Raw genomic sequence first — 18,696 nt, 5'->3', positions numbered from 1 at the left:
ATAACGACTCCAACCAAATTCACCACTTCTACTGCATCCACGCAAGAGACGAGCAGTGGATCTACAGAAACATCTCCAGATACTTTGTCACCTAGAAGTACATCCACTCCATATACAACCACTTTATCTACACCAGCAGCAACAGCAACTACTCTGACCAGTGTGACATCACCTACATCAGAGACTACAAATTTGTCCTCACCAACGTCAAAAAGTTTGTCTACATCTACATCAGAGCCAAGAACTACATCATTGTCATCTTCCACCGCTTCCACATCAGAGACAAGCACTGCATCCACAAAAATAACGACTCCAACCAAATTCACCACTTCTACTGCATCCACGCAAGAGACGAGCAGTGGATCTACACAAACATCTCCAGATACTTTGTCACCTAAAAGTACATCCACTCCATATTCAACCACTTTATCTACACCAGCAGCAACAGCAACTACTCTGACCACTGTGACATCACCTACATCACAGACTACAAATTTGTCCTCACCAACGTCAGAAAGTTTTATTGCATCTACTACAGAGCCAACAACTACATCACTGTCATCTTCCACCACATCCACATCAGAGACAAGCACTGCATCCACACAAATAACGACTCCAACCAAATTCACCACTTCTACTGCATCCACGCAAGAGACGAGCAGTGGATCTACAGAAACATCTCCAGATACTTTGTCACCTAGAAGTACATCCACTTTATATACAACCACTATATCTACACCAGCAGCAACAGCAACTACTCTGACCACTGTAACATCACCTACGTCACAGACTACAAATTTGTCCTCACCAATGTCAAAACGTTTGTCTAGGTCTACATCAGAGCCAATAACTACATCATTGTCATCTTCCACCGCATCCACATCAGAGACCAGCACAGCATCCACACAAATAATGAATCCAACCACATTTACCACTTCTACTGCATCCACGCAAGAGACGAGCAGTGGACCTACAGAAACATCTCCAGCTACTCTGACATCTTTAAGTACATCCAATCCATATTCAACCCCTGCATCTACACCAGCAGCAACAGCAACTACTCTGACCTCTGTGACATCACCTACATCACACATTATGACTTCATCCTCACCAATTTCAGAAAGTGTGTCTACATCTACTACAGAGCCAACAACTACATCACTGTCATCTTCCACCGCATCCACATCAGAGACAAGCACTGCATCCACACAAATAACGACTCCAACCAAATTCACCACTTCTACTGCATCCACGCAAGAGACGAGCAGTGGATCTACAGAAACATCTCCAGATACTTTGTCACCTAGAAGTACATCCACTCCATATACAACCACTATATCTACACCAGCAGCAACAGCAACTACTCTGACCACTGTGACATCACCTACATCACAGACTACAAATTTGTCCACACCAACGTCAGAAAGTTTTACTGCATCTACTACAGAGCCAACAACTACATCACTGTCATCTTCCCAAACATCCACATCAGAAACAAGCACTGCATCCACACAAATAACGACTCCAACCAAATTCACCACTTCTACTGCATCGAAGCAAGAGATGAGTAGTGGATCTACAGAACCATCTCCAGATACTTTGTCACCTAAAAGTACATCCACTCCATATTCAACCACTTTATTTACACCTGCAGCAACAGCAACTACTTTGACCACTGTGACATCACCTACATCAGAGACTACAAATTTGTCCTCACCAACGTCAAAACGTTTGTCTACATCTATATCAGAGCCAACAACTACATCATTGTCACCTTCCACCGCATCCTCATCAGAGAATAGCACAGCATCCACACAAGTAATGACTCCCACCACATTTACCACTTCTACTGCATCCATGCAAGAGACGAGCAGTGGACCTACAGAAACATCTCCAGCTACTCTGACATCTTTAAGTACATCGAATCCATATTCAACCCCTGCATCTACACCAGCAGCATCAGCAACTACTCTGACCTCTGTGACATCACCTACATCACACAATATGACTTCATCCTCACCAATTTCAGAAAGTTTGTCTACATCTACTACAGAGCCAAAAACTACATCACTGTCATCTTCCACCGCATCCACATCAGAGACAAGCACTGCATCCACACAAATAACGACTCCAACCAAATTCACCACTTCTACTGCATCCACGCAAGAGACGAGCAGTGGATCTACACAAACATCTCCAGATACTTTGTCACCTAGAAGTACATCCACTCCATATACAACCACTTTATCTACACCAGCAGCAACAGCAACTACTCTGACCACTGTGACATCACCTACCTCACAGACTACAAATTTGTCCTCACCAACGTCAGAAGGTTTGACTGCATCTACTACAGAGCCAACATCTACATCATTGTCATCTTCCACCACATTCACATCAGAGACAAGCACAGCATCCACACAAATAATGAGTCCAACCACATTTACCTCTTCTTTCTCATCCATGCAAGAGATGAGCAGTGGACCTACAGAAACATCTCCAGGTACTCTGACATCTTTAAGTACATCGAATCCATATTCAACCCCTGCATCTACACCAGCAGCAACAGCAACTACTCTGACCTCTGTGTCATCACCTACATCACACATTACGACTTCATCCTCACCAATTTCAGACAGTTTGTCTACATCTACATCAGAGCCAACAACTACATCATTTTCATATTCCACCGCATCCACATCAGAGACAAGCACTGCATCCACACAAAAAACGACTCCAACCACATTGACCACTTCTACTGCATCCACTCAAGAGACGAGCAGTAGATCTACAGAAACATCTCCAGATACTTTGTCACCTAGAACTACATCCACTCCATATACAACCACTTTATCTACACCAGCAGCAACAGCAACTACTCTGACCACTGTGGCATCACCTACCTCACAGACTACAAATTTGTCCTCACCAACGTCAGAAGGTTTGTCTGCATCTACTACAGAGCCAACATCTACATCATTGTCATCTTCCACCACATCCACATCAGAGACAAGCACTGCATCCACACAAATAACGACTCCAACCAAATTCACCACTTCTACTGCATCCACCCAAGAGACGAGCAGTGGATCTACAAAAACATCTCCAGATACTTTGTCACCTAGAACTACATCCACTCCATATACAACCACTTTATCTACACCAGCAGCAACAGCAACTACTCTGACCACTGTGACATCACCTACATCACACATTACGACTTCATCCTCACCAATTTCAGAAAGTTTGTCTACATCTTCTATAGAGCCAACAACTACATCACTGTCATCTTCCACCGCATCCACGCAAGAGACGAGCAGTGGATCTACAGAAACATCTCCATATACTTTGTCACCTAAAAGTACATCCACTCCATATGCAACCACTTTATCTACACCAGCAGCAACAACAACTACTCTGACCACTGTGACATCACCTACATCACAGACTACAAATTTGTCCCCACCAACGTCAGAAGGTTTGACTGCATCTACTACAGAGCCAACATCTACATCATTGTCTTCTTCCACCAGATCCACATCAGAGACAAGCACTGGATACACACAAATAACGACTCCAACCACATTGACCACTTCTACTGCCTCCATGCAAGAGACGAGCAGTGGACCTACAGAAACATCTCCAGCTACTCTGACATCTTTAAGTACATCCAATCCATATTCAACCCCTGCATCTACACCAGCAGCAACAGCAACTACTCTGACCACTGTGACATCACCTACATCACAGACTACAAATTTGTCCTCACCAACATTAGAAAGTTTTACTGCATCTACTACAGAGCCAACAACTACATCACTGTCATCTTCCACCGCATCCACATCAGAGACAAGCACTGCATCCACACAAATAACGACTTCAACCAAATTCACCACTTCTACTGCATCCACGCAAGAGACGAGCAGTGGACCTACAGAAACATCTCCAGATACTTTGTCACCTAAAAGTACATCCACTCCATATTCAACCACTTTATCTACACCAGCAGCAACAACAACTACTCTGACCACTGTGACATCACCTACATCACAGACTACAAATTTGTCCTCACCAACGTCAGAAGGTTTGACTGCATCTACTACAGAGCCAACATCTACATCATTGTCATCTTCCACCGCATCCACATCAGAGAAAAGCACTGCATCCACACAAAAAATGACTCCAACCACATTTACCACTTCTACTGCATCGAAGCATGAGACGAGCAGTGGATCTACAGAACCATCTCCAGATACTTTGTCACCTAAAAGTACCTCCACTCCATATGCAACCACTTTATCTACACCAGCAGCAACAGCAGCTACTCTGACCATTGTGACATCACCTACATCACAGACTACAAATTTGTCCTCACCAACGTCAGAAAGTTTTACTGCATCTACTACAGAGCCAACAACTACATCACTGTCATCTTCCACCACAGCCACAAAAGTGACAAGCATTGCATCCACACAAATAACGACTTCAACCACAATGACCACTTCGACTGCATCCACGCAACAGACAAGCAGTGGACCTACAGAAACATCTCCAGCTACTCTGTCATCTTTAAGTACATCCAATCCATATTCAACCCCTGCATCTACACCAGCAGCAACAGCAACTACTCTGACCACTGTGACATCACCTACATCACAAATTACGACTTCATCCTCACCAATTTCAGAAAGTTTGTCTACATCTACATCAGAGCCAACAACTACATCATTGTCATCTTCCACCACATCCACAAAAGTGACAAGCACTGCATCCACACAAATAACGACTCCAAAATCATTTACCACTTATACTGCATCCATGCAAGAGACAAGCAGTGGATCTACAGAAACATCTCCAGCTACTCTGACATCTATAAGTACATCCAGTCAATATTCAACCACTTTATCTACACCAGCAGCAACAGCAACTACTCTGACCAGTGTGACATCACCTACATCACAGATTACAAATTTGTCCTCACCAACATCAGAAAGTTTGTCTATATCTACATCAGAGCCAACAACTACATCATTCTCATCTTCCACCACATCCACATCAGTGACAAGCACTCCATCCACACAAATAATGAAACCAATCACAATGACCACTTCTACTGCATCCACGCAACGGATGAGCAGTGGATCAACACAAACATCTCCACTTACTGTGTCACCTAAAAGTACATCCACTCCATATTCAACCATCGCATCTAAACCAGCAACAACAGCAACTACTCTGACCACTGTGACATCACCTACATCACAAATTACGACTTCGTCCTCACCAACTTCTGAAAGTTTGTCTGCATCTACATCAGGGCCAACAACTACATCATTGTCTTCCTCCACCACCTCCACATCAGTGACAAGCACTGCATCCACTCAAATAAAAACTCCAACCACATTGACCCCTTCAACTGCAACCACACTTCAGATTAGATCAACAAGTTCCAGTTCAACAACATCCACAAAACAGGTCACCTCTTCATCCAACTCGCCAACCACTCCCAGAAATTTGGGCTCTACACCACAAACCACACCACAGATTATATCTAAAGTGTTCAATTCATCAATGTCATCCACAATAGCAACCTCTGCCTCAACCATGGCCTCTTCAAATGCAAGCACAACTCAGATTACATCAACAGGTTCCAGTTCAACAGCATCCACAAAACAGGTCGTCTCTTCATCTAACTCCACTACCACTGCAACAACTTTGGTCTCTACACCTGAAACCACACCTGAGATTACATCAACAGATTCCAAAATACAGATAACCACTTTTTTTATCTCACCAACCACTCCCACAACTTTGGCCTCTACACATGAAACCACACATCAGATTACATCAACAGGTTCCAGTTCAACTGCATCTACAAAACAGCTCACCTCTGCATCTAAATCCCCTACCTCGCCAACAACTTTGGCCTCTTCAACTGAATCCAAAACTCAGAAAACATCAACAGTGACCACTTCAATAGCATCCACAAAACAATTCACCACTTCAGCCAACCCAACAACCACTCCCTCAACTGTGGCCTCTTCAACTGCAATGACACCTCAGATTACATCAATAGGTTCCAGTTCAACAGTATCCACAAAACAGATAACAACTTCATCTAACTCGCAAACCACACCCACAAATTTGGCCTCTACACCTCAAACCACACCTCAGATTACATCAAAAGTGTTCACTTCTTTAATTTCATCCAAACCACCAACCTCTGCCTCAACCGTGGCCTCTTCAAGTGCAACCACACCTAAGATTACATCAACAGGTTCCAGTTCAACAGCATCTACAAAACAGGTCACCTCTTCATCTAACTCCCCTACCACTCCAACAACTTTGGCCTCTTCAACTGAATCCACAACTCAGAAAAGATCAACAGTGACCACTTCAACAGCATCCACAAAACAAATCACCACTTCAGCCAACCCAACAACCACTCCTACAACTGTGGCCTCTACACATGAAACCACACATCAGATTACATCAACAGGTTCCACTTCAACAGCATCCACAAAACCGCTCAACTCTTCATCTAAATCTCCAACCACTGCCACAAATTTGGCCTCTACACCTGAAACCACACCTAAGATTACATCAACAGGTTCCAGTTCAACAGCATCTACAAAACAGGTCACCTCTGCATCTAAATCCCCTACATTGCCAACAACTTTAGCCTCTTCAACCGAATCCAAAACTCAGAAAACATCAACATTGACCACTTCAAAAGCATCCACAAAACAAATCACCACTTCAGCCAACCCAACAACCACTCTTTCAACTGTGGCCTCTTCAACTGCAATGACACCTCAGATTACATCAATAGGTTCCAATTCAACAGCATCCACAAACCAGATAACCACTTCATCTAAATCACCATCCGCTCACACAACTTTGGCCTCTACACCTGAAACCAAACATCAGATTAAATCAGAAGTGTTCCCTTCATCAGCCCTCTACACACCACCAACCTCTTCCACAACTGTGGCCTCTTCAACTGAGTCCACACCTCAGATTACATCAACAGGTTCCATTTCAATAGCATCCAAAAAACAGGTCACCTCCTCATCTAACTCCCCTACAACTCCAACAACTTTAGCCTCTTCAAATGAATCCACAACTCAGAAAACATCAAGTGTGTCCACTTCCTCATCTTCTACACTAGATTTAACCACTTCATCCACAAGACCAACCTCTGCCACAACCGTGGCCTCTTCAACTGAATCCACACCTCAGAAAACTTCAACAGATACTAGTTCAACACCATCCACAAAACAGGTCACCTCTTCATCTAATTCCCCTACAACTCCAACAACTTTGGCCTCTTCAACTGAATCCACAACTCTGATAACATCAACAGTGACCACTTCAAAAGCATCCACAAAACAAATCCCCATTTCTGGCTACCCAATAACCACTCCTACATCTTTGGACTTTTTAATTGAATCCACACCTCAGATTATATCAACAGGTTCCAGTTCAACAGCATCCACAAAACAGATTAGCACTTTATCTAACCCAACCACTCCCACAACTCTATCCTCTACACCTGACACCACACCTGAGATTACATCAACAGTGTCCACTTCATCTATTTCTAGACCAAAGTACAGCACTTCATCCACACCACAAATCTCTCCCACAAGCATGTCCACTTCAACTGAATCCACACCTCAGAAAACATCAACAGTGTCCAGCTCAACATCATCCACTCTACATGCATCCACTTCATCTAACCCTCGAACCTCTACCACAACTTTCTCCACTTTAGCTGAAAGCATACCTCACAAAACTACTTTACTTGTCTCAACTTCAGCTGCTTCTAAATCACAGATAACTTCACTAAAAAGAGTTCCAACAATTGTGAGCCCATCCTATGCCAGCATCCAACAGAATACAGCTTTGAGTTTAGCATCTTCAGTTGTATTCACACCACAGATGTCAATTTCAATAGTTGCCAGTTCGTCTTCATATATGTCACAGCCGGCCCCTTTATCAACACAACAGGTAACAGCACCAACTTGGGCCATGTCAGCTGAAACCACATTTCAGAAAACATCACCACCAGTGTCAAATCCAATAGCATCCACACCAACAGTCACTACAATGACTTTGAGCCCATCCAATGCATCCAACCAACAGAAAGCAGCTATGAGTTTAGCATCTTCAATTATATCTACACCGCAGATGTTAATGTCAATACTTGCCAATTTGACTGCATCACAAACGACTCCTGCATCAAATCAACAGACAACAGCAACAAATTGGGCCATTTCACCTGGCACCACATCTCAGAATACATCAGCTGGTTCCACATCACAGATAACCAGTTCAACCAAGCCACCAACCACTCCCACAACTTTGAGCACATCCACTCCATCCAGACTACAGACTGCAGGAACAAGTTTAGCATCTTCATTTACAGTCATTCCCCAGATGACCACGTCAATTTTGGCTACTTCACCTGCATCTACTTCACAGACATCAAGTTCATCCACACCACAGAAAGCAGCAACAACTTTGGCATCTTCAACTAACTCTACACACCCAACAAAATTGGTTACATCAACTGATGTACAACCAACTGATGAAACCCTATCTCAGAAAACAACAACAACATTTGAAACTTTGTCTATGTCTACTCCCCAGACAACCACTGCATCCACAACATCATTAACTCCTACAAAATTGGACATGATGAATTCATCCACACCTAAGGCAACATCTATAACAATGTCAACTAAAGCATTTGAAAACAGAACAAGTGAAAAACCAATGACACCAGAAACTGTAACAACTACAATACGATCCACTTCAAGTGCAGTTCTCCCAATCAATATCAAAATGTTAACAACACTTTTGCCACCTACAATTGCTTCAACACAACAAAGACCATCATTGTCTACAAGCCATGTGGTGGTGACTTCTGTAACAACATCCTTTATAATGTATGTTCAATTCATGAAATTCAAAGTTATGCAGTAGAAATGTGTTGATTATGAATTTTAATTGAAAAATCAACACATTATGTGTTTTTTCTCCTCTAGATCTGGTTCAGCTGTGGTCAATACCAGGCTTGTGTTCAACTCCTCCACTCCCATCCCCAGTGAGAGCTTGGTCCTTAGTGCTAGCAAATTTCTGCTGAGCTCTCGATTAACAAACATCACAGATTCAATGAAAGTGCTAAATATTACTTATGAGAGTAAGTTTCCTGTTCAATTCCACAACATTGCTACAAGTACCCATATCACCCTCTCACTTTCCTGAATTCCATAGCTCATTTAATATCAATGGCATTGTCCTCCCTTCACAGCAATTACAAAATCCTCCTATGCAGTGATCTTCACATTCATCCTGACCAACATCAGCATGCCAGATAGTATAGATCTCAGAAACAACACATACAACAAGGTGCAGAGTATGATCAACAAAGTGGTAAGGGTATATTAATACTGCATTATGTATCATCCATATTTATTACATTTCTATATATACCAATGTGTTGGACAGGTACAAATGGAGTGAATTCTAATAATCCTAAAAATGGGAAGTAATTTTGCTTTGGAAAAACTTAAAATTAACATGTTTTTGATATGTATAAATGAGATAGACATTATTAAAGTTATAGGCGACAATATGAATTTTTATACTCTTTAGAACTAAAAGTTTATGTATGTCTCCAGCTAAACACACTTCTGAATGAACCTGATGCACAACCAATTGAATCTCAGAGCTCTGCATTTAATATGCTTTTAATACATTAAAATGAGTTGAAGATTATTCCAGTTTTATCTTGTAATCCAAAATGTGATGTCAAACCCAATATATACACTGAGATGTCATCTGTAATATCTTTAGAATTGACAGTTCATGTTTGTCTCCAGCTAAACACACTTCTGAATGAACATGATGCACAACCAATTGAACCTCAGAGCTCTGGCTTCACGTAAGTTTATTGTTTTATTTTCTGACATTTGTTTCTCATCATAATTAGGACAAAACTTGTACAGTAAAAGTTTTGCTTTTTTTTTTATAGGAGTTTAGCAAATGTCATTAAAGGTAACATGGAGTACCACTTCCAAGATGGAGATACCAAAATACCTGTCAGCTTCCTCAATGAGCTCAAAACACTGAGTGGTATGTTATAAAACATTTATGTGGTGTCACAACTAATTTCTAAACAATTAATGCATGATTTTAAAATTTCTGTCTTAATGACTTATTTTTTTGCAGCCTCATCTACAACAGTTCCTCCAACATCTACAAGCAGTCTGGTGGTGACTTCTGAAACAACACCCTCTATAATGTATGTTTCAGTCATGGTATTCAAAGTTATTTATTAGAGATGTGTTCATTGTGAATTTACTTTGAAAAATTGTTTCGTTTCCCTCTAGATCTGGTTCAGCTGTGGTCACCACCAGGCTCGTCTTCAACTCCTCCTCTCCTGTCCCCAGTGCGAGTTTGGTCCTCAATGCTACAAGAAATCTGCTCAGCTCACGATTCACAAATATCACCGATTCTGTCAAAGTGCTCAATGTTACCTATGAGAGTATGTTTCCTTTTCAGTTCCACAGTCTTGCTACTGCAATCCATTACGCCATCCCACCTCCATGAATTCTCTGTCTTGATCAGTGATATTAATGCATTTTCCTCACTTCACAGAAATTACAGACACATCGTATGCAGTCATCTTCACATTCACCCTAACCAATATCAGCATGCCAGACAATAAAACTCTTGTTAACAGCACATACAGCCAGGTGCAGAATACCATTAACAAAGTGGTAAGCATATATAAATATCTCTCTTACTAAAAAGATTCCTCTGATAAGAATATTTTATTATGTATAATGAATGTTTGTGACATCTCTACAAATTCTAACATGTGGTGGACAGATACACATTGTATGAAACATTATAACCTTTATTTTTGAAAGGAAAGTCATTTTGTCTAGAAAAAACTTGCATTTAATATGCTTTTAGTACATTAACATGAGTTGAAGATTATTCCAGTTTTATCTTGTAATCCGAAATGTGATGTCAAACCCAATATATACACTGAGATGTCATCTGTAGTATCTTTAGAATTGACAGTTCATGTTTGTCTCCAGCTAAACACACTTCTGAATGAACATGATGCACAACCAATTGAACCTCAGAGCTCTGGCTTCACGTAAGTTTATTGTTTTATTTTCTGACATTTGTTTCTCATCATAATTAGGACAAAACTTGTACAGTAAAAGTTTTGCTTTTTTTTTTTTTTTTTTTTAATAGGAGTTTAGCAAATGTCATTAAAGGTAACATGGAGTACCACTTCCAAGATGGAGATACCAAAATACCTGTCAGCTTCCTCAATGAGCTCAAAACTCTGAGTGGTATGTTATAGAACATTTATGTGGTGTCACAGCTAATTTCTAAACAATTAATGCATGATTTTAAAATTTCTGTATTAATGACTTATTTTTTTGCAGCCTCATCTACAACAGTTCCTCCAACATCTACAAGCAGTCTGGTGGTGACTTCTGAAACAACACCCTCTATAATGTATGTTTCAGTCATGGTATTCAAAGTTATTTATTAGAGATGTGTTCATTGTGAATTTACTTTGAAAAATTGTTTTGTTTCCCTCTAGATCTGGTTCAGCTGTGGTCACCACCAGGCTCATCTTCAACTCCTCCTCTCCTGTCCCTAGTGAGAGTTTGGTCCTCAATGTTACAAGAAATCTGCTCAGCTCACGATTCACAAATATCACTGATTCTGTCAAAGTGCTAAATGTTACCTATGAGAGTAAGTTTTCTTAATTGTACAATACTTCTGTAACTATACACTAACTGCTTATTTCCCAATGAAATCTATGGACAGTTGTTTTGTTCCACAGAAATTTCAATTACCTCCTATGCCGTCATCTTCATATTTAGTCTTAGTAACATCAGCATGCCAAACAGCCCCGTCCTCAGGAACTCCACTTATAGCCAAGTGCAGAGCTACATCAACAAAGCAGTGAGTGTACCTTACAGTCTGCCTAAAAGGACAGATTTCTCCCATTTGAATATTCTGCAGGTTTATAGACCTTAACATGTAAATTTCAAAGTTCCAAAATTTAAAAACAATCACATAAAATAAAATATATTCTGATGGTTTTAAACTCCAAAATGCTGCTTACATAAATCATGTTTAAAACTTACAATCACAACAGACAATCAATTTCAGTATGTACACAACAGGTACACTTGAAATTAATCCAATTACTTTTTAATGGTAAAGTTTTGCATCTTTAAAAATCTTTTAAAAACATGACGTGTGATTACTTATCCAAAAAAACTAAAAACTAAAAAATGTGCTTTTCTCTCCAGCTAAACTCACTTATAAATGATCCCGATTCAGTACCAATTGAACCCCTGAGTACTAAATTCATGTAAGGTTACATCTGTATTCTTTTCAAATTTACATTTAGTAGTGTTCATAAAGTAAATAGTTTCTAAATTATTTTGGTAGGAGCTTTTCAAATTTGATTGAAGGGAACATGATGTACCAGTTCCAAGATGGAGATACCAGAAGACCAGTCACCTACCTAAATGAGCTCGAAAGACAAAGTGGTATGTTAGAGAAAAATATATGTTCAGTATCTTATCACAGCTAGTTTCAGAAGAGTTTGTATTTTTTAACTTTACCTGTCACTAACTGTTACTTTCATGCAGCATCAAATACAGCAGTTCTTTCAACATCCACAAGCAATCTAATGTTGACTTCTGGTATGTTGTCACATCACAATTTCAAAGTTTTAGTTACAAATAAATCATATGTTTTAACATTTACTTACAAGTGGTTCTTGTTTTTTTTTTATGCCCAAATATTTAAACATTTATCTTACATAATTTTTTTTTTAAGAAATGAGAACAACCACACCATCCATCACACCATCCATAACCAACATAGCTCTACAGAATACTACAACCCCAACTCTGTGAGTGTACTGATGCTAAAGTAATATTGTAATGTATTGTATTCTTGCATGTGTGCTTAATGTCTCCTCATTCCATTAACAAGACACCATTGTACATAAGTAATTGGTAACATTTTATTCTCGATGAATTTCAATAATCTTGACTTCTTTTCTTTGCAGCTTCAGGCAGGTGACAGTACTGATTTATATTCGTGTGATGTTTAAGAACCTCATGATTGTACCTAATAAGGCTCAGGTTCTTGCTGCCTATGCTCAGCTGGACCCAAGTGTCAGAACAAAGCGAGATATCACAAACCAAAAGCTGAATGACCCTGTGAGCATACAGACCATTACCTACGAAAGTGAGTCTCTTACCTGATTACTCTCCTGTGTTGTAAATTTAACAAAAATGTCAATGACCCTGAATATGTTATGTGTAGGTTCTTTGTGTGCATCCTAAATATACTTTAGCCAATAATGACCTCAAACAAAAAATGCATTATCAGAAGTCTGGACATCCCAGAATTTGTTAATTATGTTATATAATGCCTCCACTTCTCTTTTAGAAATGGACAATACTTCATTTAGCATCAGTTTTGTATTTAGGATCAGTAATGTGTCCATGGCTACAAACATTGAAATGAGCAATGAAACATATTATTTAATTAATCTATCAATCAACAACCTGGTGAGTGTGAGATACTTTTATGATCTTTATTGTACTTTATTAATATCTTTGCATTTTCAAAATAAAAAAAAAATTGCTTACAATTGAGGTCATGTAATTAACATGTGTTATTCTCATTAACATTTACTATTCTCAGCTTAACAAAATAATGAACAACCCAGATGCTACTCCATTTGTATTCCCTCAAGTTAACTTCTCGTAAGTAATGACACACAATTTGATTTGAATCCTTATGCAGAATCATCCTGTAGATGGGAGGGGGGAGGCGGAACAGAATGCATCAATGATTCACTTTGTTTCTTCCAGGGGTAACGCTACGGTGATTGTGGCTAACACAGAATATGTCTATGTGCGGGGAGATATCAAATCGCCAAGTGGATTTCTTGCTCAAATACTTCAAGTTAGTGGTTTGGCATCCATGACCACTCCTGCTACAACAACAACAGCTGCCCAGTCCATCCAGACAACTGCTCAGTCAACTCTGTGAGTGTACTGATGCCAAAGTATTATTGCTGTGCATTGTGCATCTGTGTGTTCTTGCATGCAGTGGTTAAAGTGTTGTCATTCCATTAACATTACACGCTGCTACACAAGTGGACAAATTTTTAGATTAATATAACTGGTTGTACTGAAGAAAATGAATTAGAAATTGTTCTCTTTTCATTCTGTTTATCTCAGTAATAACTTCTTATTTTCTCTCCTGCTTCAGAATTGCGACTGCATGGTTTTATATTGAAGTGGTGTTTAAGAATGTCACACACATGCCAAGTGAGAATGAGTTTCTCTCTGCTTATGATCTGCTGGACCCAAGAGTCAAAACAACACAAAATAGAATCCAAAACCTAAATGACCCCAAGAGCATCCAAATTCCCACCTTGCACAGTGAGTCTCCTCTGTAGTGAATGAAAAAAATTAACAAAATGTCAATGTTCCTGAATATGTTATGTGCTGCATTGGAGGGCCTCCTGAATACACTTTCCCAAATAGTGACCTCAAACAACTAATGCATTATCAGAAGTCTGGATAGCATGCAATGACTCTACCTGTCTTTTAGAAATTGACAATACCTCGCTCAGCATCAACTTTGGATTCATGCTCAGCAATGTATCCATGGTTACAAAAAATGAGCTGAGCAGTGAAACAAATAATGTAATTCAACAAACAACCAACAACCTGGTAAGTGTGAGCCACGTTTATGCTTTGGGTTATATTTATCCTAGAATTGAGTCCCAAAATTATTTTCTAGGAAAAAACTTTAAAAATATTGCTTACTATTTAGGTAATGGAATTAGCATTTACTTTTCTGATTACCATTTATTACTCACTTTTATTTTCTATTGTCATGGTGTGCAAGGCACCAAACTACAGGGACACACCCACGGTCACACACACACACACACACACACGCACGTGCCCTGCTCCCAATATACTGATTACTGACCACTTGCACCTCTGCCTTGTTCTGATTTGAGCCTGCACGAATGCTTGTCCAGTGCTGTGCATTATGTCTTGCCCCTAAGTGTGTCTACTGCTAGATACTGCTGTACTTCTTACCTTTGCTGCATCCACATGCCTCAAGCTTTACTGCCAGTCCTTGTTGCTTTCCTTTTCTTTGTTGCATTATGCCAGGTCTTTGATGAGCTTGCTTTTTTCATTCTTTATGGAGAATTAAGGAACTCCAATTATGCCCATGTCTCCCTCCCTCTCTCCCTGCTGCCATCATATCTGCATCAGACTTACCCTGGCATTGGGTCTCATAATTATTTTCTTTTTACGTGTCCTGAAATTAAAATTTGACCAACTTTTAAATAAAAATAATGCTTAGCATTTAAAATCAATCATTCTTTACACTAAATTTCAGATGAACACAATACTGACCAAGAATCAAAATGTTACCTTTCCACCAGCTAATATCACGTAAGTGATACATTTACTATTTTAGGTTTATAGAGAATGAAGAACAACTGGATACTTTAATGTTTCAGATTAACTAACTGATTTGTCAAATTCTTGCAGAGTTAATTTTACAGTGATCGTGGCTAAGGAACAGTATGTGTATAAGCCAGGTGATATCAACTTTCCAAGCGCATTTCTTGCTGAAATACTTAAAATCTGTGGTCTGGCACCTGTGGGAGCATGGTGGGTTCTGGGCATCATTATCCCCTGTGCTATAGCCATCATTCTTGTACCATGCTGGATTCTACTCTGTGTAAGTACCATTAAAGCTCTTTTAAAGTCATTTATGTGCAATTTACTATTTGGCTAAAAACAGAGCATTTTGCTAAATATCAATATCAGCACAAATAAACAGTAACTATAAGACCCTATCAAGAAGGTATGAAGTTTTCTTCTGTTTAATCTCTCCACTATTTTTCTCTGTTGTTCTGTCATTTTCTCTCTCCTTCTATTTGTGTGTGTGTATGTTTCTCTCTGCATATCTCAGTGTTTACTGTGTGGTTGGTGTGCTGCTATAAGGAGGCGTTACAACAGAAGACGGTCCTACAGTGTCCAGTACACAACACGGAATGGACTCTTTTGAAGAAAAAAAGACAAAATTATTTTAAATATGCCCCAAAAATCAAACTTATTTGTTAATATATTTTAAATGTATTTATGTGCATATATCTGTTAACATTTGTTAAATCTATTCATGTTAGAATCTGTTTTCTCAGTGGTTGTTATTTATCTATTTTGAATGATAATTCCAAGATCTTAATTGTAATTAAAATAAAATATATTTAATAAATTCTTATGCATTACTGAACTCTGGGTCTGTGTGTGTTTGTGTGTGTGTGGTGTGTGTAATCAAAAGATACAAAGACTGAAGGAAAAAATAGACCAATATTTCTCTAAAGACCTTTTGTAAGGAGCAGGACGGACAGACTCCCTTGGCGTGGACCGATTTATTGACGAGACACGAATGGTAAACAATGGCACTCATGTAGAACATACAGGATGAGTAACATCCAACATTGACACAACAAGCAGGAACAAGATGTGCATCACAAACAGAACCAAAACCATAACAAAGACCAACAAAGGGGCACACACCAACAGGAGTTTAAATACATAGACGCACAGCTACAATGTTAAGCAGTGTGTCTAGAGGTGCAGCTACTATGTTTAATGGCGAAAGCATCCTCGGAGGGACCCAGCCTGAACAAACAATATATCACACCCACATGCACCGTGGGTACACACAACGACAAGTAGATGCGCCTATATACATACGCAAAAGGCGCATAGACGCAGGCAGTCTAGGGCAGGCAGTGGAGGCGTGTCCTTGGCCCTGCAGAGGGGCACGTCTGCCCTGGGTCCAAACGTGCTGCTACTGACTATGTCCCGCCTGTCACCAGCCACCCAGGGAGAGCCCATTCTAGAGGCGGAGCCCTTGAGACAGTCCTCATGGGCTTTGAGCAGACCCGTCCAGCGCTCATGGCCTGTACTTGGAACATAGGCTACAGCAGCACCAGCCAGGGACCTAGTCAACTCCACTAAACTACCTCTATAGTGTTTCCAGGGGAGCCAACGGCTGTTCATTTAAATACATGAACTTAATAAGACTAGAAATGAGGAACAGGTGAAAGTAATGATGGGCGTGGAAAAGCAAGCAAGGGGTGGAGAAAACGAAACTAAGGAATGGAACCAAAACACACATGACAGGGAAACCATGGAACACAGAAGCTGGGAGGGACTAACTATGACACACACACACACACACACATTTTGTATATATATATATATATATGTATATATATATATATATATATATATATATATATATATATATATATATATATATATATATATATATATATATATATATAAATAAACATCTGTATGTAAGAAAGTTGCTATATAAATAAAGTTGGTACATTGAGCCTGCTATCCTGACTGTGGTGGGTAGAAGGTTTGTTTTTATCATTGCATCACTGTGTGCATAAAGTTTTACATATGTGATTTATTTTTTATTGATTATGTAGGAGCATAAGGATATTTTAAGAGTAATGTAATGGTAAAATAAGTTTTAATTTCCTTCTTGTTTTTATCATGTAAGCTCTTATTTTGACACTGCTCATTTTAAGTTTAAGCCATTAAGTACAATGGCTACTAATTTGATGATCAAAGAATACATTTGGCAAAGCAGTCCCTCGTGTGTTCTACACTAGTTTGCGGTGTGGCTTGATGAGATAGATGTCTACCTAGTAAGTATTAAGGGTCTGCAGGTGTACTGAGTTAACCAGTACCATATTCTCTCTTGATTATTTTTCTTTTATTATATTTTTACATTTTTATCCTCATTGTCCAAGCGTGATCTATTCCACTCCATTTAATTTCATCTTCAACTAATTTGAATAAACTACTGTCTTCCTATAGATCACTTCCCTTCTAAGAGATAGCAGTCAGAACAAACCTGTAGAAAAAAAGATTATTGTATTCTGATTCGGGCTTCACAAATGAAACGTGTAATATCCATGTTTATTGAATGATTACATTTTTTATATGGTGTGATTATTTTAACCTGATACTGCGTTAAGAACCTGGTTATTATGGTTTTGTTGCAGCTTCAGCATTTGCATTCAGCCCAAAGTTGCTGAAGGCAAGGCATTTATTGCACTAGTTCATAGCAATTTATCAGTAAAGCCTGGTTAAACCTAAAGTTGCTAACCCACATCACGATATCAATTAAACCAGCATGTAAATGTTTTAAGTGAAGTTTGCTATCTTACTGAAACCCCAAAGTTTTTTTCAGCCTGCTTATGGTGCAGCCCTCAGGCCTGTTATCTAGGTTCAGATACATTCCACTTTGGGGGGAGAGCAGGATATTGTCATCCCTCCCAGTTATAGACATGAGTTTAAAGAATTATCTCAATTTAATGGAGTCCAGAGAGTAAAACTTCTTTTGAGACATTGAAGGCAGTGCTTTAATCTGCTTTTTAGACTATAGTCCTTTTAAGCTGTTTATACATGAGAAGGACCATTTTGCCAGAGTATAAATAGTGCATGAACATGATGAGAACAAGTTGAGTTGCCTCTCCCATACTAATTTATCAACCCA

General features: G+C 39.4%; 1 protein-coding gene across 1 annotated transcript; it reads left to right on the top strand.

Moving 5' to 3' along the window:
* Positions 1-3,760: 3,760 nt before the first annotated feature.
* LOC145660317 (uncharacterized) lies at positions 3,761-16,409 on the top strand. Its single transcript, XM_081724803.1, has 22 exons — positions 3,761-8,954; positions 9,054-9,208; positions 9,320-9,441; positions 9,690-9,743; positions 9,891-9,952; positions 10,401-10,555; positions 11,478-11,550; positions 11,639-11,793; positions 11,885-12,006; positions 12,360-12,421; positions 12,502-12,602; positions 12,705-12,758; positions 12,895-12,970; positions 13,130-13,311; positions 13,516-13,637; positions 13,774-13,835; positions 13,944-14,120; positions 14,347-14,519; positions 14,692-14,813; positions 15,499-15,554; positions 15,654-15,846; positions 16,081-16,409. Exons 1-22 carry the CDS (start codon positions 4,177-4,179, stop codon positions 16,174-16,176), a joined length of 7,152 nt encoding a protein of 2,383 aa, XP_081580929.1. The 5' UTR covers positions 3,761-4,176; the 3' UTR covers positions 16,177-16,409.
* The last annotated feature ends 2,287 nt before the right edge of the window (positions 16,410-18,696 follow it).

The sequence above is a fragment of the Electrophorus electricus genome, chromosome 12, assembly GCF_041902795.1.
Source record: "Electrophorus electricus isolate QZ-2024a chromosome 12, ASM4190279v1, whole genome shotgun sequence".
Lineage (NCBI taxonomy): Eukaryota > Metazoa > Chordata > Actinopteri > Gymnotiformes > Gymnotidae > Electrophorus > Electrophorus electricus.
The sequence above is the reverse complement of the archived record's forward strand: the minus strand, read 5'-3'. Positions and strand labels throughout refer to the sequence as shown.

Excerpts from the sequence above, each read along its gene's own strand:
- LOC145660317 (XM_081724803.1), top strand. The coding sequence starts at position 4,177 with ATGACTCCAACCACATTTACCACTTCTACTGCATCGAAGCATGAGACG. Across the intron at positions 8,955-9,053 it reads GTAACAACATCCTTTATAAT|ATCTGGTTCAGCTGTGGTCA; the intron begins GTATGTTCAATT and ends TTTCTCCTCTAG. Across the intron at positions 11,551-11,638 it reads GAAACAACACCCTCTATAAT|ATCTGGTTCAGCTGTGGTCA; the intron begins GTATGTTTCAGT and ends GTTTCCCTCTAG.